This window comes from Dendropsophus ebraccatus, chromosome 5 (genome assembly GCF_027789765.1).
Source record: "Dendropsophus ebraccatus isolate aDenEbr1 chromosome 5, aDenEbr1.pat, whole genome shotgun sequence".
Taxonomy (NCBI): Eukaryota; Metazoa; Chordata; class Amphibia; order Anura; family Hylidae; genus Dendropsophus; species Dendropsophus ebraccatus.
In genome coordinates, this window is record NC_091458.1 from 65,645,323 (window position 1) to 65,668,480 (window position 23,158).

Sequence of the window (23,158 nt, forward strand, 5' to 3'; positions counted from 1 at the left end):
TTTACCGCTTGCTCTAATGGCGGAGACAGACCTACCGGATCCCGCCTGCCTCCAGAACGTGTCCCCTCCTCCGTACCCTGAGACGCCTACACCGACATACTCAGTAAGAGGTTCAGATCCACGTCTGTCAACTCCCCTGTACCCTGAGACGTCTACACCAACGTACTCAGTAAGAGGTTAAGACTACCGTCTGTTAGTGAACACTCTGCACAGACCAATTCTCCGCTGCCCTGACTCCAACTCTCTCAGACAGGTAACATAACCACAGATAGACAAGAGATTTTACCAAATTCTTGACCACAGGCTTTTGTAGTGACCAACTGCCAGCCGACAGACCACATCCAAACAGACAGCGGGCTAGGAATATTTCGGGCAAGATTACAGAATTTTCTTACCGTATTCAATGGAGGCGCGCTCTCCCATTCCCTGGCCGCTGTCTGGAAAGGTGTGGTGGTTATTTTAGGCTGACCAAGGTCAGTTTTGCCCGAGGTCCCATCTGGGGTGCCAAATTTTTGTGGATGGTACTCAATCTGTACTGTCAGAGCTGCGGGGACGTTTTTAAGTGCAGTGCAGAAAATGCCTTAATAAATGTCCCCCTATGTAAGGATATGTCTTTTATGCGGGGGGGGAGGGGCTTCTCTGCCTAGGGCACCAAAACTCCTTGTCCCGGCCCTGAGCATTCATAACTAGCAGTAAACGTCTTTGCTGTGTGACAATTGCATTCTTTCTGGGCTTCACCCCAACACTTCTCTCAGACAAGGTACAATCGTTGCAGGTTATTGCTATGTCTCTGTAAACTATTAACTTTTATGTATTTTTTTTTCCTTTTGCAGTACAGCTGACCCTGCTCAGTTGAATGCTCGTAAAAAACAGTCCTGAACTTCTCTATATTGTCACTCCTGATTATTCACGCCTAAGGTAAGAAAACATGCACTGGGAACTTAGGCCATTGCAATCCTCAAATTGTGGAAAATTGTAGGAAACAGTAACCCAGGGGGCCCCAAAACTGACTGCCAATCCAGCAGTTCAGGGATCCAGTGAGTGGGGGTATCTGGCTCTCCCTGGGTTCAATTGTACTGGTGTCCTTAAAGGGCAACTCCAGCAGAGAAAAAAATTCTTTCAGATCAACTGGTGTCAGAAAGTGCCATAGATTTGTAATTTACTTCTATTAAAAATGTCACATCTTCTAGTACTTATCAGCTGCTGTATGTAATAGACAAAGCTGCAGATAAGTACTGGAATACTTGAGATTTCTTAAAGGGGTTATCCTGCGCTACAAAAACATGGCCACTTTTCCCCCTTCTGTTGTCTCCAGTTCAGGTGCAGTTTGCAATTAAGCTCCATTTATTTCAATGGAACTCCACCCAAACTGGAAACAACAGTAGGAGGAAAGTGGCCATGTTTTTGTAGTGCTGGATAACCCCTTTAATAGAAGTTAATTACAAATCTCTGGCACTTTCTGACACTAGTTGATTAATAAGAAAACATTTTTTGCCGGAGCTACCCTTTTTAAGATACTGATAAAATTAAATAATTCAATGCAGGCAGAAGCAGTGGGACATTTGGCTCCTTCCACAGCCACTTGCCACCCTCAGAGGAATAACTGTACAATTCATCGAGGAGGACAGAGGCACATCATTAAAAGCGGTGGTGACACAATTGAGGGGGAACCCACTGTAGAATGCATTAATTGGGACAATGGCAAAAATTATTAAAGGGAACCTGTCACCCCCCCTTGCCGCGGTGAAGGCCGCCTGACCCCCCGCTAGAGCCCTGGATACTTAATCCATCTCGCCAAGTCACAGCGTCGTAATCCATTGAGGAGGCGCTTTGGCAGAATTTATTAAAGAGTCACTGTCGTATTTTTTTTTTTTTGCAGAAATCAATAGTCCAGGCGATTTTAAGAAACTTTGTAATTGGGTTTATTAGCCAAATCTGCCATTATCTGCATGTAAAAAGCCTTTTCCCAGGTCCCCCCCTCCTTCCTCTTTTTCATCCACTCTGAAAAATCTGAAAATTGTGACTTGTTGCAGGAGACGTACCCTGTCTGTTCTAGGGAGAGGGGAGGGGGGAGGAGGAAGGAGGGAGTTAGCCGGCAGCAGAAAGCAGATAACAGAGGATTACAGGCACGGAGCTGGGTGACAGCTGTAATCCGAGCTCAGACAGGTCACTGGTGACTGTCACAGGAGATATCCCGTGAGGGATTTGTAGATTAACTCTTTGTTGTCCTGTTTTGGTCTTTTCTTTAGCTCTCTCCATAGGAGAACAATGAAACAGGGGGGAGAGCTTCAAACTGCTTTTTCATGATAAAAATGCATTTTTCGGATAATAAACCCAATTACAAAGTTTCTTAAAATCGCCTGGACTATTGATTTCTGCAAAAAAAAAATTCACGACAGTGACACTTTAAAGTGTCACGGTTGTTAAATATACAATGTAATGCTTGCAATTTTGTATCCTCTCATATGCTCTGTATGATACTACTGTAACTGAATTTCCATTGTATGCTTTTATGCCGGTGTAAGGCGTATTGTTTGATATGTTTCTTTTAGTTGGTTGTTTCCTATTGAAAAAAAAAAACTGCATAAATAAAACCTTTAAAAAAGTGTCACTGTTTTAAAAAAAATGTTTGACATGTCCGTTTTCATCAGTCTGGCACAGAGTGTTCAAACCCATACCAATTGTGGGAACAAGCAGAGAAAAGACTGTGCTGCAGCTCAGTCTGCTCTCCATTCCCCTGTGTCAGTGAAAGAGTTGGGCTCCATAGACTTACATTATGAGCCCAATCATCACATGACACAGAACTGGTGTGGTATCCCACCACGGGTGTTTTGTGTCTCTCCTTGGCACCTCTCAAAAAAGCTTCTTACTCCAGGTCAAGTGGTGATGGAGTGCACTTTGAGGTTTAACCACTAGATGTCAGTATTTTGTATATGTATGCTCTTACGTGTTGTACAGCTGAAGTTAGGATAGGGTTACTGTTTAATATGTACCATGTGCTCTTGCTGACCTATAGGAGATGTTCTTTACTTCTAGCCTATCTTTCTTTTTCTTTCTCACACCCTCCTTTCCATCACTCACAGGGTAGATTGCTCAGCCCCTGTAGGAAGTAGTTACTTGGTAGGATGATGAGGTGTAGCGACAGTTCTTACTCAGATTCTCGTGGGAGGACACACAGAGACTGTTTTTTAGCCAAGTTTTGTTACTTAAAAAGTACACACAAAAATACATAAGATTCATCAGAATTAGCATTCTGTTAAACATATTAGGAAATATGTGATCCTGAGAAGAAAATTGAGATGGAGAAGTTTTCTCAAAAATCATTTAAGACAATCAATCCTTGTCCTGTGTTTTCTTTTAATTTGTTTTTGTTTGTTTGTTTTTGTATGATAGTGTTTAAATTCGTTGACAGCCATGTGGTTCCTTGGTTTAGCATTGTTGGGTTTGAGCCTCCTCTACAGATGGTACAGACAGAGTCAGATACTGGAGAATCTCTCAGATAAATATGTCTTCATCACCGGGTGTGACACTGGATTTGGTCACCTTCTTGCAAAGCAACTGGACAAACGTGGAATGAGGGTCCTGGCAGCTTGTTTGACAGAAAAGGGGGCTAAGAATCTGAAGGAGGAGACATCTAGTAGACTACAAACCATAATCCTTGATGTCACTGATAGTAGACATGTTAAATCTTCTACCAAGTGGGTTTCTGCTATAGTCAAGGATAAAGGTAGGAATTATGTCCATTATTTCTCATATTTGTCTTGCTTTTTAGGCCTCATACCCACAACCTTAATACGGTTTATTTTTCATGTCCTACCTCTTTCAAAGAAACTGCAGGCAGTTTTGGCAGGGGATGCAGTTATTGTCATAAAAACAACTTTTAATCCATCAGCACTGTGTCTAACGGCCGGGGCTTACATTTGTATATGCATTAGGCTGGCACCACCTCTCCGTCCTTCCTCCCCACCCTCCTCATCATTAGGAATGATCCAGGAACATTTAGTGCTGTTTGAGCTTTGCACAGGTGTATTAACGATCCAGCCCATGTTCATTATACACACAGGTGGGGAATAGGAAGCAATCTGCCTGGAGCATTCCTAATGATGAGGAGGGTGGGGAGGAAGCACAGAGAGGGTGTGCCAGCCTAATGCATATACAAATGTAAGCCCCGGCCGTTAGACACAGCGCTGCCGGATTAAAAGTTGTTTTTATGACAATAACTGCATCCCCTGCCGAACGGACCCCAGGACAGATCTTGGATTAAAAGCAGCTATCTGAAGGTACAAGTGGTTTGGGGGGGTCAGTTCTCAGCAATACAAGGCATTGATCAACAAAACACCAACAACCTCTCTTCCCCAGTAATAAGTGCCTTTTTTCTATGCCCAAGATCAAGGCTTGTTGAAGAGCCTTTATGAAGCTGCATTATCCATGCAGCCTGATTACTTTATGATAGTTATCCTTCACATTCTTGTTTACACACGAAAAGGTGCAGGCAACTACAGATAGATTTTTTTTTTTTTTTTTTCATTTTTTTATTTTATTTATTTTTATTTTTTTTGCTAGCACAAAAGTAACCTAAAGTAAATACAACCTGAGGTAACCCAGGCTCTGTATAACAGTGAGTGAATGTACCTCACGTGTTATGCTTCTGCTTTTCGTCATTAGTAAAATGGCTCGCCGTGCTCGCACACACTGGCTATTCACAGTACTATTTTACTCCTGACAAAAGGTGCAAAGCAGCATTGTAACATAGGGGTCCAGGTTACTTCCGGTTGTATGTTATTTGATAGTGTCATGTGCTATTTGCTTTTATCCACGTACGTCTGTCATAATATCTATTACTGTGCCCGGTATCTACTATGAATGTATTTGAGTCAGACGCTGCGGGGGGCACTTCCTGTATTTTAGGATGTTGTAGTAACTGTTTTTAAATTGTTTAGCCGCATCAATAAGGTGTAAATGTTTCTGATATTTGGTGCACACTAGTTTATATATGACATAGCTTTTTCTTTTGGATGCATTGCTTAGTTTTTGGAGCAATTGTAGCATCCCTTGCCACATGTGGCTCATTGTGGTGGTGCCTGCCTTTCCCCTTGGCTAAACACTTGATTTAACCAATAGGTCATTATCTGATGAAACATTCCCTTTAAGTGTCAAAATATTATGGGTACCTTTAGTGGTCCATAGCAGGGGAATATGACAAACCTCATGGAAAACAATTTCTCTCTATGAGACTATGTTCACACGCTGTACAAACACATCATCCATTCCCTGTCATCAGATGTCATGAGTAAATTCATACTATACTGATTCGTCACTATGGGGCATGGCCCCAAAGAGTTTACCTATATAAAGGAGATCAGTACCATAGGAAGATTGATAACTATGCTTCCTGAAGACGCTGCATTTCACTGTAAAACATGTTGAAGGGGCTATGTTTTGTTTGTTTTTTTAAAATTGCCACCCCCTCATGCTCCTGATATATTTTTTTTAAAAATGTGTTTTTAGTGTTTTTAGTAAATTGCTCAGCAAACTTTAAGTAACTGAATAAAAGCGAAGTTTGTCAGGTCCCTAAAGGGGCTTTATTCCCTGGGACTCACAGCATGTGGGACAAGTGATAGTGGTCATACTGGACCTCCGGTTAGGAGGACTTGTGATTGTTGTTTCCTGTAAAACACCCATCTTTATACAGTCTCTAAGGGCCCGTAGCAATAATCACCTGAATCAGGCCGATTATCACTCCTTGTAATAGAGAGAACAATCAGCCAATGAAACGATCATTGGCTGATTGTTTCTTTAGGTCCAGACCTCAAATATTCGGGTGTTCTCGGGTCTTCCCCATTGTCTGCAGCTCAGCCTTCTGTTCCGATCATTGTACTGACAGGCCGCGGCCGCTCATCCAATCACTAGCCACGGTCTGTCTCGACAAGTGATGGCTGAGCGGCTGAGGCCTGTCAGTGCAGAGACCAGAAGGCAGAGCTGCAGACACAGAGGAAGGCCCGAGGACAACGGAGAATGTAGTAAGCTAACTTAGGAAACTAACGGAGGTCTGTTCGCTAACTATGTCCGTGCAGTCCTTGCTGCCTGATAGACTCCCTGTGTAATAGCTCAGTAAATGAGCGCCGATCTAGCAGATAATGTGATAATGAATAGTTTCATGAAAATCCAACATTATACATTTTTGTGTAAAATTCCTAATGTCACTGATATAAGAACTGTAAATAAAATCATCTAACTTAATGGTGACTATAACATTCTCTGGCCTGTTTCATTTCTAGGTCTTTGGGGTCTTGTGAACAATGCAGGCATTGGTATCCCAGGTGGGATTAATGAATGGCTGACTACAGATGATTATATAAAGATTCTTAAAGTAAATCTATTGGGAGTTATTGATGTGACAATTAATATGTTGCCGATGATACGGAAAGCACAAGGCCGTGTTGTGAATGTAGGCAGTGTGGCTGGCAGAATCACTGTATGCGGTGGAGGATACTGTATATCAAAGCATGGAGTAGAATCCTTTTCGGACAGTCTTCGGTGTGTAACTTTTTTTTTTAAGAACCATTTTCATCTCTTGGATGATAACAGTACCATCAATCAAGCCTACATTAAAGGGAATCTGTCAGCACCTAGGCCCTACCCGAGGTGCTGTCAGTCCCCTAGTGGATTTGTCCGTGGAGTAGATTATGCACAATCTTGGGTCTCTTTCTGTAATAAAGAGTACAAAGGAATTGTGGCCGAACTTTGGCATGCCTCACCACTGCTTCCTCTTCCCTCTTCTTCATTAATAATCTCTGCTGCCCAGACTTCTTCTCGCTCAAGTTGTTAGTCTCCCTGAATGTTTGTTCCAGATTTAAAGTGACTACAGAGGAGTGATCTGCAATCACATATAGTTGTATCTCCAAGCCTAGCTGTGTTAGAGCTGTGGCCTAGAGTTAAATGCCCTGTCTAGGAACCAATAACTTTTTTTCCCCGCTGGGTTCGATTCCCCTAATGTAAATAATTTTAAAAAACTGTTACTGGTCTCTATACAGGTAATTTATCCCTAGACCATAGCTCATAATAAGTTAGACTGATTGCAGATCAGTCCTCCTGTAGGCTGACAGAGCGAGAAGAAGGCCGGGCAGCAGAAATTATTCATGAAGGAGAGGGAGGCGGAGCCACAATTTCTCTTTGACTCTTCATTACTGTTGAGAATTGTGCATAATCCACTCCACAGACAAATAACCAAAAGGTGACTTGCTCACTAGGTTACTGCCAACTACAGCACACTTTCAGCACCTTCAGTAGGGCTAGGGTGCTGATAGATCTGCTTTAAAGTGAAACTGGACCACAATCAATGACCCTTAAACATAACTTTTGATATGTTGCTGCCCATGGTGATACTAACAATTTATTCCATACTTGTTGTTATCTATTCAGTCTCCTTCCCCCAGTCCTAAGTTACTGCTTTCTGCTGAAGACACGGAAAACTGTGTGTAAGCTTTACTCTCTGTCTCCCCCCCCCCCCTTCTGAGACGGCTAATGTAAACCAGTCCCTGACTGTCTCTATCTGCAACTTTGTAATGGCGGAAGGATTAATTAGTGGGTTCATTAGCAACTGGGCCTCAAAATAATCCTCCCAGCATTACAAATAAGCTACAATGTTGCAGATAAAGACAGTGGGGACTTGTTTACATCAGCTGTCTCCGAAGGGAGACAAAGATAAAGGCTCACAGCAGAAAGCGGCAACTCAGAACTGGGAGAAGGAGACTAAATAGATAATAACAAGTATGGAATGAATTGTTAGTTTTACCATGGGCAGCAGTTGGGATTCCTCCACCATATACCTCAAGGGAGGAGGTAAAGCAATGAGATGGCCCCCAGTGCAGCCCCCGATAGAAGATGGTGCCCTTTGTAGTCCCATGTAAACCAGGCAGCAACCTATAAAAGATGGTCCCCTGTGCTGATGTGCCCAATAGTAGATAGTCCTAATATAATACATGGCCCCCTGTGTGTACTCCCCCTATAGTAGATACAAACAAAAAGGGAGAAGAGCCTAACAACCTATATTACTGTGTTATGTTACCTTTTCAGTTGATGAAATATGTAACATTTATTATAACATAACTATTAGTCTCTGCTAAGAATAAGGTTGCATGCTAGGTATTAGACCACTTTTATAATCTGTGATAGGGTTACAGGATGGTGAAAGTGAATTTTACACTTTTCTTTTAAAGGGGTTATCCAGCGCTACAAAAACATGGCCACTTTCTTCCAGAGACAGCACCACTCTTTTCTCCAGCTTGGGCGGGGTTTTGCTGCTCAGTTCCATTAAAGTGAATGCAGCTTAATTGCAAACCGCACCTGAACTGGAAAAAAGAGTTGTGTTGTGGCCATGTGGCCATGTTTTTGTAGCACTGGATAACCCCTTTAATCAGTTTTCTAATATCAGATTATAAATTTAGTTATTTGTGTTCATGAGCAAAAATCACATTTATGAATTAAGATTAATACAGAGAATATTGGAAAACAGCAAACTGTTAATCTTAAAACATTAAAGTGTCATTGGCGTTTATAACTTTCAAAATCTACAACATTAACAGTAGATGTCAAATAAAAGAATGTTTGCAATTTACATTCATTATTATTTCTTTTATTTATTTATTCTTGTTATGCTTTATAACAAAGCTATACTTATCTGAAATCCAGGTCCAGTATCATGAAGGCAGCTTTTTGGTCTTGCACTGGTTGGGAAACAAAAAAGACTAAACACATGGGAAGAGATTTATCAAACATGGTGTGAAGTGAAACTGGCTCAGTCGCCCCTAGCAACCAATCAGATTCCACCTTTCATTCCTCACAGACTCTTTTGAAAAAGAAAGGTGGAATCTGATTGGTTGCTAGGGGCAACTGAGCCAGTTTCACTTTACAACATGCTTAATAAATCTCCTCCATGAAGTCTGGTGCTGTCTTTATAGAGGCTGCAGGTTGTAAAAAATAAAATAAAGCCTGGGCATATTTATATATACAAACTTTGCACATTATTTTTTAAATACATTTTGTATATTTGTTGACCATAATGATTTATGACATAGAAAATATTTTTGAATGTTGCATACATATGTAGCTCGGTGATAAGTCAAACCTTAAAGAATGATTACCCTTGTTTTTCAGTCGTGAAATGCTGCCATTTGGAGTGAAGGTTTCTATCATTGAACCTGGCTTTTTTAAAACTGAACTTACAAATCCAGATTTGCAAAAGCAAAGTATTAAGCTGACATGGGAACAAACATCAGAAGAAGTCAAGAGAAGTTACGGAGCTGAATATTACAGGACAAGTGAGTATGTTTTCACTAATAAAACATGTACCAGCTATTTACTATCTACTTTGGCAAAATTATTTTTTATACAAAATAAGGGTAAAATACAGCCGTATTTGGATAAATATCACCCTAAATAACAAACATGATCATTATTTAAGGCCGTATTTATCCAAATACGGCCATATTTTACCCCTTAATTTTTTTTACATTGTGTGAACTAGGCCTTACACTGTAGTACAAAGCACACTTTGGGAAAGGCTTTCTATCATTTTATCATCTTCTTGGTACTAGATATAAGGCTCATTTATGTAGTGATATGTTGGCTGTATGCATACATTGTGTATGGCAGTCACTGGTTTACCATACGCTTTTTTATTAAAGGAGGACTCTGGAGTTTTACTTTTTAGCTTAATAAACATACATTACAAAGGTTGTAACTTTTGTAATGTATGTTATTTAGCTATCTGGTCCCATTAAGCAGGGACAATGCTAACATTAATGTATGAAGTTGGGGGGAGCTTTAGAATTAAGTGCCGCTAGGTCTTATTTTCTGGGGAGGGCTTTTATTTCAAACATTGGGAAACATTGCACTAGGTCCATGATGGCGAACCTATGACACACGTGTCAGCACTGACACACACAGGCATATTCACTGACACTAGGCCGAGACGGACCTTGTCACAGGCCCGGCGGCACCATGATGATGGCACCCGCAGCCTCTGGCAGTGCTCCCTGGCTTGCTCCACATATCGCCAGACATGTGCTCCATGTCACTCTTCGCTGATTGGATCCTCTCTTTGCTGGTTGGATGCGTGTGCTGCAGGAGCAGTGCCATGCTGCGCTGCTCCTACACGCCTATGCAAGCAGAGCATATCCTCCTAAAGAATGGACCGGACCAGACTGTTCTGCAAGTCGGAGAGTATGAGAGGGTGAGTGAGAGGTTTCCGGGTGAAGGGATAGGGGGGCTGGGGGACAGGAGGACTGGGGGTGTGTGGTGGTAAAGGGATGGGGACAGCTGGCTTCATAGAAATGTTACATTAGTGTCGGGACCACTGTAATTGGAGCTGTGACGGTAATTTCTCTTTCTTGTTAAGCGATTATAACAAGAGCCAGTGACTCATGGAATTATAATCCGCACTGAGGCACACAATCCATAACACCCCTCGCCACGGACATCACACATACCATGCAGATCTTTCTAATTTGCATATAAGTACATGTAGTGGGATATCCCGCCATGATAAAACAATGCATGATACTTTCCAATCCAAAAAGCAGTTACCATAGAGGTGGTTTGTGCTGCTACTATGGTAGAGATGCTACTTGCCCGGGTCACTGTATTGGGGTATATTATGAAGGTCCTATATGTAAGGTTCATAAGTAGATGATATATGGGGGCATCTGAGGATGCAGTTGCTGTTTGGGGGGTATTTATGCAAAAACAATGTATGGGGAAGTATGTTTTTTTTTTCTCGGTCGAAGTAACGTACCATCCGAGTTATGCTAGTTTTTTTTGCAGAATTTTGACACCTCAAGCTGAAAAGGTTGGCCATCACTGCACTAGGTCATATTTACGGGGGATGTCCTATTTTCAGGGAAACTCTGTAAGAGTGCCCATAAATTTCATATTAAAGACAACCAAACTGCTGCTGGTGGCAGGCAACAGGTTTTCACTGCCCAACCCCTTTGTTCTAAGAGGGATATGTTGGCTCCGGAGGTTAGGATCTGGTGGTAATAAGACCTGATAGTTATTTCTATATTAGGTGAAAATATCTATTGGGACTTAAGTCAGGGCTCTGTTAATATTGTCACACAAGACTCAACAAAACATTTATTACAGATCCCTTGTTTCTGCTCTGGGCACATATGTAAAGTAATGGCAAAGAACCAAACTGCTGCCATATATATCCAGACACTTATCTGCATGCAGTGACGCACAAGGAAAAAAGACATCCTTTTTAGAAATCCCAACACCTAACTAGAATGAAGTTAACCCCTTGTGGACCAGGCCAACTTTGTTTTGTGTGCTTTCATCTTACCCTCCTGAAAGCCATAACTTTTTTTATTTTTCTATCCGCAAAGTCTTAGGGAGGCATTTATTAAGTCCGGCGTTTTTTACGCCGGACTTAAAAATGCCCCCGCAGCTCCGGCGGTACGGGGATTTATGTAGAGGCGGACTGCCTGTACATAAATCCTGTGCGCGCCGGTGCGCACCGCCGAAAACCTACGCCAGCTGAGGACTGGAGTAGGTTTTCGGCGTACATTTGGGCGGAACGGATGATAAATCGCGCGGACCCTGAGTCCGCGTCCTCCGTTCCGCCCACTTCCCGCCTACTTTCCGCCCCCTTTCCGCCCCCTGGCGTACTCGGCGGAAAGTGACGATTTGCGATTATTTTATTCGCAAATCGGCCATTTGCGTATAAAATAATACGCAAATCGGCACTTTCCGCCAAAAATCATCCGTCCGCCGGATGATACATGTGGCCCTTAGAGAAGATTGTTTACTTCTAATGACATCCTTAATTTTACCATGAAATATACTGCAAAAGCCAAAAAATTATTTGGTTTACTATTTTAGACCATGCTTGAACAATGAGGAAGATTTAGGAGATGCCATTCTTAAAGTGGTTAACTGGAGAGCGTCTGCTCTCCTGGTGATAACTTTCAAGATGAAAGGGGTCAGTACCATATTACATGTGGGCGAAACTATGCCCACACACAAAGTCCAATAGCTGCACAATGTCCTCACAACATTGGTAACTTCAGGCTGCTATTGATCATTGTCTGCAATATACTCTCACCCCCTCTCATCTAAGAAAGGTATCACAAGATGCAGTCAGAGGGAGGAAGTAAGGAGCAGAAGAAGAGAAAGAAGACTTTTTTTCTGCTCCCTGGATAACCCCTTAAACTAACTAACCTCCCTCTAGGCACAAATATGCTGTATTTATGTACACCTCTAGATAAAATCACTATACCGAAATAAAATGTAAATTGCAAACATGCTATTGTTCCCATCTCCTGTTGATTCAGATTTTGAACACTATATGGACAAGTACCATAGCCTGTCCATGGTAGCTTCAGGGAGCTGCACAGTAGATTTATACTCTGCAGCTGGAAACCATATCTGCACAATCGTGCTGATTGGTTCCCTTTTTAAACTCTGAGAAAGTGTCAAGACATCTCTGCAAAGGTTGGCATCTAATAAACTATTAGCAGGTTATCTTTGTGTATAGTACCTGGCCTGTATGTGGAAAAAAACCAGATTTTTTTTTCTTTTAGACATAAGCCCTGTTGGTTTATGAGCGACTGATGGGGGCATTGGAAGACGGGTCCTCTGATTTTTCATGATTTACGCCTGCTAGCAGGAGTTAATTATGGCAAAAATTAACGCTGACTCCGGAGCTTGTATGTCTTGATAAATTCCGCTCCTTATTGTGTGAAACACCCATTAATCTTCTACTGACAACTGAACTTATGGTGCTGAAATAAGAGTGGGTCTGCTTGGCAGCTCACATTAAAATCAATAGGCGTATAAAAAAAATATGTGCATTTGAAAACTGTTAAAGGGTTTATCCGGGTAACAAAAACAATATTCTAAACAATCCCCCTTCCCAATACCAACCTATTTTTCTCATTTATCTCATTCTTATCCACTCTGGATGTATAAAATCCTCTACTCTGGGTCCACTCTGACCAGCTCAGCTCCCTCTCCCTTTGTAGTCACAGGACATGTGATCTCCCCTCTAGGGGCTGGGTTAGCTGTCAATTGACTTGGTAACCTGACCCCCCAGGAGACATCATCTGCATCATCTCCATGCACCTGTGCCGCTTCCATAGATTTACATGTGTCGCTGTGCCTAGGTTTCTGTAATATGAAAAGTTATAGTTCTGTATTTGCTTGCTGTCAGTGAATGCAGGCATATGCACCTGTCCTTGTGTCTCAGCTCTGTATATTGAAAGTGTTATGGATGTTCTTAGAGTCTGAATGGAACTAGAATGTTTTCATTCACAGTCAGCAAGCCAAGATCTAAACCTACACTACACCCCCCACCCCCGGTAAACAGATGGCCGTTATGCAGCATATGGTTACACCATGGGCGAGTCAGCTCTGCTACATCATCAGCTAGTATGGAATACATATTGGGGTGATATGATGCAAAATTTGTGAAAAAAACAGTCCTGTGTTTACTGTGCAATAGTAATGACAGCAGTGGGCAGGAAAGAAAGGGGGCGAGTGCGCAAATGGAACAATCAGCGAAATGCAGTTTCCTATCTTTGTTATAGATCGGCTTTTAAAAAAATCAGGAATGGCAGAAGCTAGAAAGACAGAAGACAGTTCAAAATACTTAGCTAGCATTTCATTTTTTCGCTATTAGGCGAATTGGGGGGGGGGGGGAATTATCCAGTTTATATATATTTTTAACCTTTTAAGTGGAAAACATCATACATATATTCTTATGTAATTATACTGTAATGGAGGGCATCATGGCTTTATCTATCCTATACTATGAACACCACACTAGTGCTGCCATAGTTACAGTTAAAGGCTTGGTCCTTTCACAGCCTGGGGCCTATGGTAAAATTAATCCGCCCCTGCAGCAGAGGTACTAGTATGACCACTAGACAGATCAATTTGGCTGCTTATCTTAGGCTGATATGCTGTTTCCTCAGGTATATGCACTGCACCTTTAGGCATTAGGAAATTCCACTAATATAATAAGAAAAAAAATGTCATATTTTTTGCTACCTCTGTATGTATTGTAGGCCTGTGATCACTTCTCTGTGCACTGTGATATATTCTCAACCTGTTACTCTGTGTCTCAAAACATGAATAAACATGATAACAGATTTGTACTTATTTTTTAGGTTATGGCTATATGGACAGCGTGGAGTCATTCTGCTCTACTAACTTGTCCCTTGCTACAGACTGTATGGAGCATGCACTGACAGCAGTTTACCCCTGGACACGTTATTCTGCTGGATGGGATTCTAAATTCATTCTGATTCCACTCTCATATTTGCCTACAGTTATCACAGACTACCTCTTAACCATAGGACAGCCCAAACCTGCTCAAGTGTCTTAATCTTCCAGCACCAATTAGTTTTATGCATATTAGGTGATAAAGACCATGGGGTGTTCTCCTCTGTTGCAAGAGTCCAGTAATGTTCAGACCTTTCTATCCTCACTGACACCACTATGCCTGTTTGTAAATCTCAACTCTGTTTAGATTGACAGGCCACACATAACTGGGTATTTGCAACACACTAAAACGCCCTGTAAGCTTTATATCCTAATTTTGCATTAAATTTCTAAGGTTTTTTTTACACACACAGATATCTGACCAATTTATCTGACAGATATATTAACAGACTATTAACTGACATCGGGTCATAAAGGAAACACTGGGATCTATCCACTTTTGAAATCCATTTCCGGCTTTGGCTTCAAAAATCTGTCAGATAAATTGGACAGCTATCTGTGTAAAAGGACCCTAAGCTTATATTTCAGAGCTGAAGCTGCAGATTAAAATACAAATTATATCTCCTGATTCCAGGTAAGAAGCTCTATTGGACCCTTCTTTTACTTAAGTGAGGAAAAATCTGCTGAAAGGTCTGCTTTAAAGCGAATATACCATCAGGTACATTCACTTTAAGTTTTGCCAATGGATAGAACAGTGCCAGCACGGGGAAGCCTGTGCCACAGTCCTTTTTTTCTAGAACCACAGCCTGATTCCTGTGTATGGTGCCGTTCTATTCCCAGGTGGGGGTGAAGCACTGGAGGCGGGCTGGCCTGCCCTCAGTGGGTGCAAACCCACACCCCTCTATGATGCCTCTCCAGCTTCCACACGTCTGTGCCATTCTATCCAAGGGCAAACCGAAAGTTAATGTACCTCATAGTACATTTGCTTTAAGGTTAGGTTCACATTCCTGCAGGGCTCTGTGGGAGAGTCTTGTCAGTGACACAGAACAGAGCCAGATGGTCCATTCAATAACTGAAGCAGACGGATACCAGTGATATCCCATTGACTTTAATAAAGCCCATTGGGTTTCCATCTGGTGTCAAATATTTTGCAGGATTTCAACGAACAAAAAAAAGACTACCTGCTGAATTTTTGTCTGCTCAGATTCTGCAAAATAAATTGAACTTACGACGGAGCTGCCTTAATGAACCACTGGTGGAAGTGTGAACCTGCAGATGTTTGTTTTAATAAAAACATCAGCACACTGCTTCATGAATATTACAGTCCAGATCAACTAAAGTGAATAGGGCTGCAATACAACACATCCGTATCTGTAATTCAGTAGTGCTCTGGCCGTTTGGGTGCATATTGCATTAGGGGGCTGGGTTCACACTATGTATATTTCAGGCTGTATTTGGTCCTCATGTCAGGTCCTCATAGCAACCAAAACCAGGAGTGGATTGAAAACCCAGAAAGGATCTGTTCACACAATGTTGAAATTGAGTGGATGGCCGCCATATAACGGTAAATAACTTCCATTATTTCAATATAACAGCCGTTGTTTTAAAATAACAGCAAATATTTGCCATTAAATGACGGCCATCCACTCAATTACAACATTATGTGAACATAGCCTTTCTGTGTTTTCAATCCACTTCTTGTTTTGGTTGCTATACAGCCTCAAACATACAGCCTCAAATATACGTAGTGTGAACCCAGCCTAATTCAGTATTATAGAAAAAAAACAGTGGCATCAAAAATGTACCAATCACAAATCCTCCTGGTCTGGGGTCCAATATGACCACTTGTACCAATCCCACAGGAAAATATGGCCACTTGTACCAGTCCCAATCCTACTCCCCAGCTTTGCCTGTGGCATCACAAATGTACACAATTCTTGGAAATCAATGGAAGGAGCAGACTGAAGGAACACTAAGGTTGTGCACTAACAGCGAAAATAATTTCAACAAATGCAAGTAAAGAGGAAAAAACTGTGGCACTCGCAGGCTCCTCGAAGTAAAACACAATCTTTATTATTCCATTAAGATATGGTACCAGGTTGGGAGATGTAGTTCTCAGGCAGGCAACCGCTTACTCATGGTATGAAAGTGACACTCACCATAAAATGGCTGTCGCCCCATCTGCCTGAGAACTACATCTCCCGATCTGCTAACATATTTTAATAGAACAATAAACATTTCAATTTGCACACAGGTGATGGTGAGTGCTACAGGTTTTTCTTCTTTACCTGCATAATTCAGTATAAAGCCATGTCCACATGGTGTAAGACACCGGCTGGACGGGTCATGGAACAGCCGGTGTCAGAGAAGATCATCCCGGCCAGTACTGCAGTACCAGCCGGATTATCTTCACTGCCGCTGAATTCGGATGCGGGAGCATCATCTATATTTTTCAATTTCTCTACAGCCCCTTTTACCTTTACTAGTTTGTTTTAGGAGATATTGAACTGATTGTATAAAAAAAATCATCTTTTGTGGTTTCTTATAATAAATAAAGGCAATTTTAGTATGTTGTCATTGTCAAAATGGTTGGAATGGACCAACTCTGTTTTCAATTGTAGGTCATAAAACTTTATAATGGAGTGAGAAGAGTTTACAAAAAGCCTCCACGGTAGACATGCAGAATTTCTGATGATGGGTGTTGATGTTATTGGTCTATCAGTCTAAGCTGCTCTGCTTGCACAGGCATCTCTAAGAGGTTAACAGAAGGTGAAAGCATTGGCTTCTGGAAGGAAGGGGCCAAATGAGTAGGCCCTTGAGTAAATGTGACGACCTTACAGCATCCCCTGAAACGTATGTTGATTCTCGTGTCAACAGTTACCCAAATCATTCGGGGATGGCATGTCATGACCCTTTAACTCATCCTTAGTACAGTCAAAAAGACTTTACCAGAAAACCAACGGTTGTGCCTTGTCATTTTAAGTTAGTTCTATGGCCAGCGTGCACACCTGAATAGCTCATTGCCATGCTGTTTGAGGGCTTTGTTGTAAAGGCAGCAGAGAAAAAGCAGGTGTGGATGTAGGACATGGTTGTTTAAAAGCCATTATAAATGTGGCCAGTAAGTTTTGAAGGCCCATAGCCTCTTCACCACCACATTACCACAGAGAATTGGCCCGAACTAGAGGTTCACCGGAAAGCAGAGATGCAATGACACCGCCACCCTGGAGTACACCCTGCCCATTCACCACCCAAATCTGGTGCAGAACATCTAGGCTGTGTTGAAACATTGCAATTTCATTGTGTTACTGAATTATTTGCAGTACTTTATCATTTCATTGTGGCCCCACCCACACAGCACACAGTTACTACCTGTAATACCACACAGCACACTGTATTCTCTACCTATAACGCTGATATTGGAAGAAAGAAAAGAACTTTTTGATTTTTTCATTTCTACGCACATATTATGATCAAGCATCTTTTATCTTTGAAGTTGAGCCCCACAATAAGGAGTTTATCCAATATTATCTTACATGGGATATACTGTTTGTGCCTTGTTTTTTGTCCAGGTGGGATTGGCAGTGCCGACTCTGATCCTCTTTGCTGTTTAGCATCATTTACTTGTGTTACTGCATCATTTTTGTGATTACGCTGCAATATTGCAATGAAACGCCAACATCTGTGGACACAGCCCTAATTTCACTGCACACTTCTGCACAATCAGTAAAGTTGCAGCAGCTGCTTCTGGCTGGTCAGAGATGGTGATTCACTCAGGGGATTGGGGGATTCAGCCAAGCCTCCTGTGACATCACGCCCTGCCCCCTGTCTGCATCATCAGCCTGTGCTCAGCAAACACATACAATGTGAGACAGAGGCATTGAATATTTGTCTCCTAAGGTGGGAGAGCAGAGGGAGCAGGAGACAATGTGAATTGGCACAGAGGCCATTTTTCTTCTCTTCCTGAATTTCTATCAGCTACCAGTGTGGCAGAACCGTACAGGTATGGTTATACATTATTTAGACACATCTATATAACTTTTAATGTAGTAAGAGTATACGGATAGCAGCACTACTTCAGGTAGTATGGGGTGCCAGCAGATACAAGTCTGATTCAAGGACCATATTCAAAAATCCACAGCACTCCCAAGTTCGTGGAAAAAACTTCAACTGGTGTTTTATTTAATGGGTATAAACCCACACACCGTATATGCAGCAGATATGCAACAAATACGCAGCAGATTTGTTGGTACAGATTTCATGCTGTGTTCAGTTATTTAGATCTAATCTACTGCGAGTTTGCTGCGAGTTTGCTGCGTATCGCAGCAGTAAATACGCTGCATATACGGTGTGTGGGTTTATACCCTAAAAGTTACCATATTACATTCTTTTTTTCAATTTCACCAATTTATATTTTCATAAATAATATTTTGGTGTTCCATCATACATGTTATGGTAGAATGAAAGACGCCACTACAAAGTACAACTATTCCTGTAAAAAACAAGCCTTTACATGGCCCTATAGATAGAAAACTGAAAGTGCTGGAGCTCTTAGAAGGGGAGGAGGAAAAAAACGAAAACACAAAAATGAAAATTGTCGCGGTCCACTGGGTCATTTTGGGCTTGGTTCTCAAAGGGTTAAAGGGAAACTCTACATAAGGAAAAAAAATTCTATTAAATGTACATTAAAAGTTACGCAAAGGAAAATCCACAGCACTCCAAGTTCGTGGAAAAAACTTCAACTGGTGTTTTATTTCATAAGTGTTTCATTACATACAGCAATCGTGAGATGCGACGTTTCGTCGGCCGTCTGCCACCATTTTCAAGCGTGCAAGTGAAATATCTTACAAACAATTTATACATTCATCAAGTGTTACAATTGGTTGTTACATAATTGACAAGTGAATACAACTGTGAGGTTAAGTCCCAAGGGGTTCCTCCCCACCCCCTGCGATTTACATATGCATTAGGTGTTCGTGCTTATTTATAGTGCTGACAAACAGCTTAAAACATATGGCTAAAAAGCCGACGTATACAAAAAAGTCCATGGTAATACATAGGTTGTATATACATTTGTCCGATGAGGACACTCACCACCCTCCAGCCAGATCTCATGGCACTGCGACCATACGTAATAGCATCCATGTTAGGAGTAAATGATCGGATCACCTGACCCACTGCTGTGCTTCCTGGTCCCCAGGGCAACAGATGTTAACAAAGAGTGGATAACACGATGAGATGTTCCGCCTCCTGGTGGCCTAGGTAAGCACTCTAACAGAAGAAAATACCAGGTGGGAATCACCATTGAACTTTCCCCTTGTAATCCAGATCAGAGACTTCATTACCGGAGTCCCGAATTGGGGTATCCAGTAGTTTTCGCGCCCACATATGGAGTCCCCACCACAGGCAAGAGACTTCCAATTTGCAGCGTGTCATCGGTCCTGTTCAGAAGAACCTCTCCAGGTCCATTACGGTAAGTATAAGGAAACGCAACGTGTGAATTCCCTCCATGCCTAGTATGCTGGTTAGCAGAAAATGGGTAAAAAAAAGTAATAAAATGGTAAAATGATATATACTGGTCACAGTGTCCTTAACTTGATGTGGTGGCTCCTTCATCCGTATGATCTAAAAGGTAAAAAAATAAAAAGATTAATAATCACAAATGATTGATTTTTACAGATATTTCACAGATATATGCCAGTTGTGTGGTCAAATCTTGGGCAAGTGGGATGAGGCTCATCCGTACATCCCACCTCATGAGGCTCATCTGTACATCTCACTTTGTTCCATGAGTTCCATGACACCTAATGCGTCAAGGTTGTAAATCCAATTTAATTCTCTTTTTTTGAGTACCGTTAATCTGTCACCTTTATATCTAATGGTGCGTTTACACAGGCAGATTTATCTGATAGATTTTGGAAGCCAAAGCCAGGAATGGATTTAAAAAGAGCAGAAGTCTCAGTCATTGCTTTATGACCTGTTCCCTGTTTATGGTCTGTTCCTGGCTTTGGCTTCAAAAATCTGTCAGATAAATCTGCCTGTGTAAACGCACCATAAGTGGGGGAATTCTGTCAATTACCATGACTGTACCACCAGGCCCAGGCTGAAGCACAGGAGGCGGGCCAACCCACCCTTAGTGGGAGGAAACCCTAGCCCCTCTATGATAGAGTTCCGTTGGTTCTAATGGAGTCACGTCATGGAGGGGCTGGGGTTTCTTCCCACTGAGGGTGAGTCGGCCGCCTCCAGTGCTTCAGCCTGGGCCTGGTGATACAGTCCCTTTAAATCCTTCTCTGAATGTTGCATTTCGCTGCTTGCGTGCCGAGTACCTATGTTGTCCAAACCACGTCTTAGGGCCCTATTCCACCGGACGATTATCGTTCAGATTATCGTTAAATCGTTCGAATCTAAACGATAATCGTTTGGTTGAAATGCAGTTAACGATTAACGACCGAACGAGAAATCGTTGATTGCTTTATGAGACCTGGACCTATTTTTATCGTTGCTCGTTCGCAAAACGTTTGCAAATCGTTCGCATTGAATAAGACGTCGCTCGGTCGTTCGCAATAGATACGAACGCAATAGCGAATAAATAGCGAAGAAAAATGATTGCAATTACGATCATAAGTAATAATTATCGTTCCATGGAAATGACTGAACGTTTTCAGGTCTTTCGCAATAGCGGTCGTTTGAGATCGTTAATCGTTAACGATTATGCAAAAGATAATCGTCCGGTGGAATAGGGCCCTTAATGTCATGAGTGGTTTTCCCAATATAGATTTTATTACAGGGGCACCAGATGGCATAAATTATCCAATCCGAAGAGCAAGTGAGATAGTGTTTTATTTTACAACTCTTTTGGTGTATGAGTGTATGAAATGTGTCCCCTTCACTAGGTATCTACACGTCACACAACTAGGGCAAGGAAACTTCCCATTTTTGGAGTGCTCAGATACATCTGTGTGTCCCGTTTGTTTTTACTGATGTCTGTGTTCACTATTCTGTCTTTCAGGTTGTGGCATCTTCCGTAAGAAAGCAAGGAATCTCTGTATGTTAGGAAATGAGTCTTTAATGATGTTCCAATGTTTCTGGATACTTCTCCCAATACGTGATTAACAATGTGTGTATGTGGAGATAAATGGAATTCGTCCTTTGTTTCTGTCGATGCCTGCTTGTTTTTCTAATAACTCATGTCTATTGATGTTTTGTACTTTCTTGTGACAATCGTGTAGCAGCTTGTCCGGATAACCGCGTTCCTCAAAATCATGTGTCATGTCATTTAAGGCTTTAATAAGTTGTTCATCTTTATCAATGATGCGTCTAGCATGTAACATTTGGCTATATGGCAATGATTTAAGCATTTTTTTCAGATGACAGCTTGTGTAATGTAGTGTGTTATTACTGTTGGTAGGTTTCCTGTAGATATTGGTAGTGATTGTGCCCTCTTCTTTTGTAATACATCTAAATAATGTATTTGCGTACTAGAGTAAGTGGCTGTGAATTTTATCATCAATAGTACTAAGATGGTCTATGAACCTCAGTAATGTTGTCGCCCCCCCCCCCCCCCCCTTCAAGATGGTCCAGATCACAAAAGCGTCATCTATGTAACGCCACCGGACCAGAGCATGCTAGAACTGGGGCGCCACATAGATGTATTGCTCTTCAAGATGGTTTATAACAATATTAGCATACATGGGCGTCATGTTGTCGCCCATTGCCACGTCCCTTCGCTGTAAGTACAATTTGTTGTTGAACATAAAATAGTTATTAGAAAGAACAATGTTGAGCAATTGCAATACAAAATCCTTTTCTTTTTCGGACAGTCCTAATGCATTAAGCACTTCTGCAACTGCCGCAACTCCCATATCCTGTTAAATGGATGTATACAGACTGACAATGTCTAAAGTCACAAGAAGAGCCCCTTCAGGTACATTGATTTGATGGAACTTGTGTTGTATCCCTGATATGCGATTTTGCCTGGTAAACGAGTGGTCTCAAAACTAAAAAAATAGATATATGGTTGAAGGTCGACCCTCTTCCTGACACTATAGATCTGCCAGGGGGGTTCTCGATGGACTTGTGTATTTTGGGCAAAAAGTACACTACGACCAAAAATTTGTCAAGTTTGTCATCTATGATATTTTGATTCAGGCCCTCTTGTATGACATTGTCAATTTCTTTCTGTATAGATAATTACGGATCATTGGTTAATTCACAGTACACATTCTCATCACACAGTTGTCTAAGGGCTTCTGCCACATACTTTTCTCTGTCCAAGACCACGATCCCCCCACCTTTATCGGCTGGTTTGATTAAGAGATTGTGGTCATGGATCAGGGACTGTAAGGTATTGACATCACTGGTAGTCATATTCGGATGTAATAAGTCAGTAACAGTACAATCACTACGCATATTTTTATGTCCTTTTTGACAAGATTTTGAAAGTTTTCTACAGGTGATGGCATAATTGGAGGCACAAACTCACTTTCTGTTCTCAAACCTAATTTATTCATGGTAAAGGTAACCCTGTTTTCTATATCTCTAGGTGGTAGTACAGGAGACACATTAAACCAAATTTTTAAGTTGACCAGTATATATCATTTTACCATTTTATTACCTTTTTTGACCCATTTTCTGCTAACCAACATATGCCACATGGAGGGAAACGTTGAGTTTCCTTATACTTATCGTAATGGCCCTGGAGAGGTTCTTCTGGACAGCACCGATTATACGCTGCAAATTGGAAGTCTCTTGTCTGTGGTGGTGACTCTATATGTGGGCGTGAAAACTACTGGATACCTCAATTCAGGACTTCGGTAGTGAGGTCTCTGATCTGGATTACAAGGTGAAGGTTTGATGGTGATTCCCACCTGGTATTTGCTTCTGTTAGAGTGCTTACCTAGGCCACCAGGATGCAGAACATCTCATCATGTGATCT

General features: G+C 41.6%; 1 protein-coding gene across 1 annotated transcript; it reads left to right on the forward strand.

The window, feature by feature from the left end:
* Nucleotides 1–832: 832 nt before the first annotated feature.
* On the forward strand, nucleotides 833–15,636 carry LOC138792704 (retinol dehydrogenase 7-like). The gene is made up of 5 exons (XM_069970426.1): nucleotides 833–918; nucleotides 3,394–3,727; nucleotides 6,279–6,537; nucleotides 9,157–9,320; nucleotides 14,172–15,636. Exons 2-5 carry the CDS (start codon nucleotides 3,415–3,417, stop codon nucleotides 14,387–14,389), a joined length of 954 nt encoding a protein of 317 aa, XP_069826527.1. The 5' UTR covers nucleotides 833–918; nucleotides 3,394–3,414; the 3' UTR covers nucleotides 14,390–15,636.
* Nucleotides 15,637–23,158: the final 7,522 nt, after the last annotated feature.

Excerpts from the sequence above, each read along its gene's own strand:
- LOC138792704 (XM_069970426.1), top strand. The coding sequence starts at position 3,415 with ATGTGGTTCCTTGGTTTAGCATTGTTGGGTTTGAGCCTCCTCTACAGA. Across the intron at positions 3,728-6,278 it reads TGCTATAGTCAAGGATAAAG|GTCTTTGGGGTCTTGTGAAC; the intron begins GTAGGAATTATG and ends TTTCATTTCTAG. Across the intron at positions 9,321-14,171 it reads AGCTGAATATTACAGGACAA|GTTATGGCTATATGGACAGC; the intron begins GTGAGTATGTTT and ends CTTATTTTTTAG.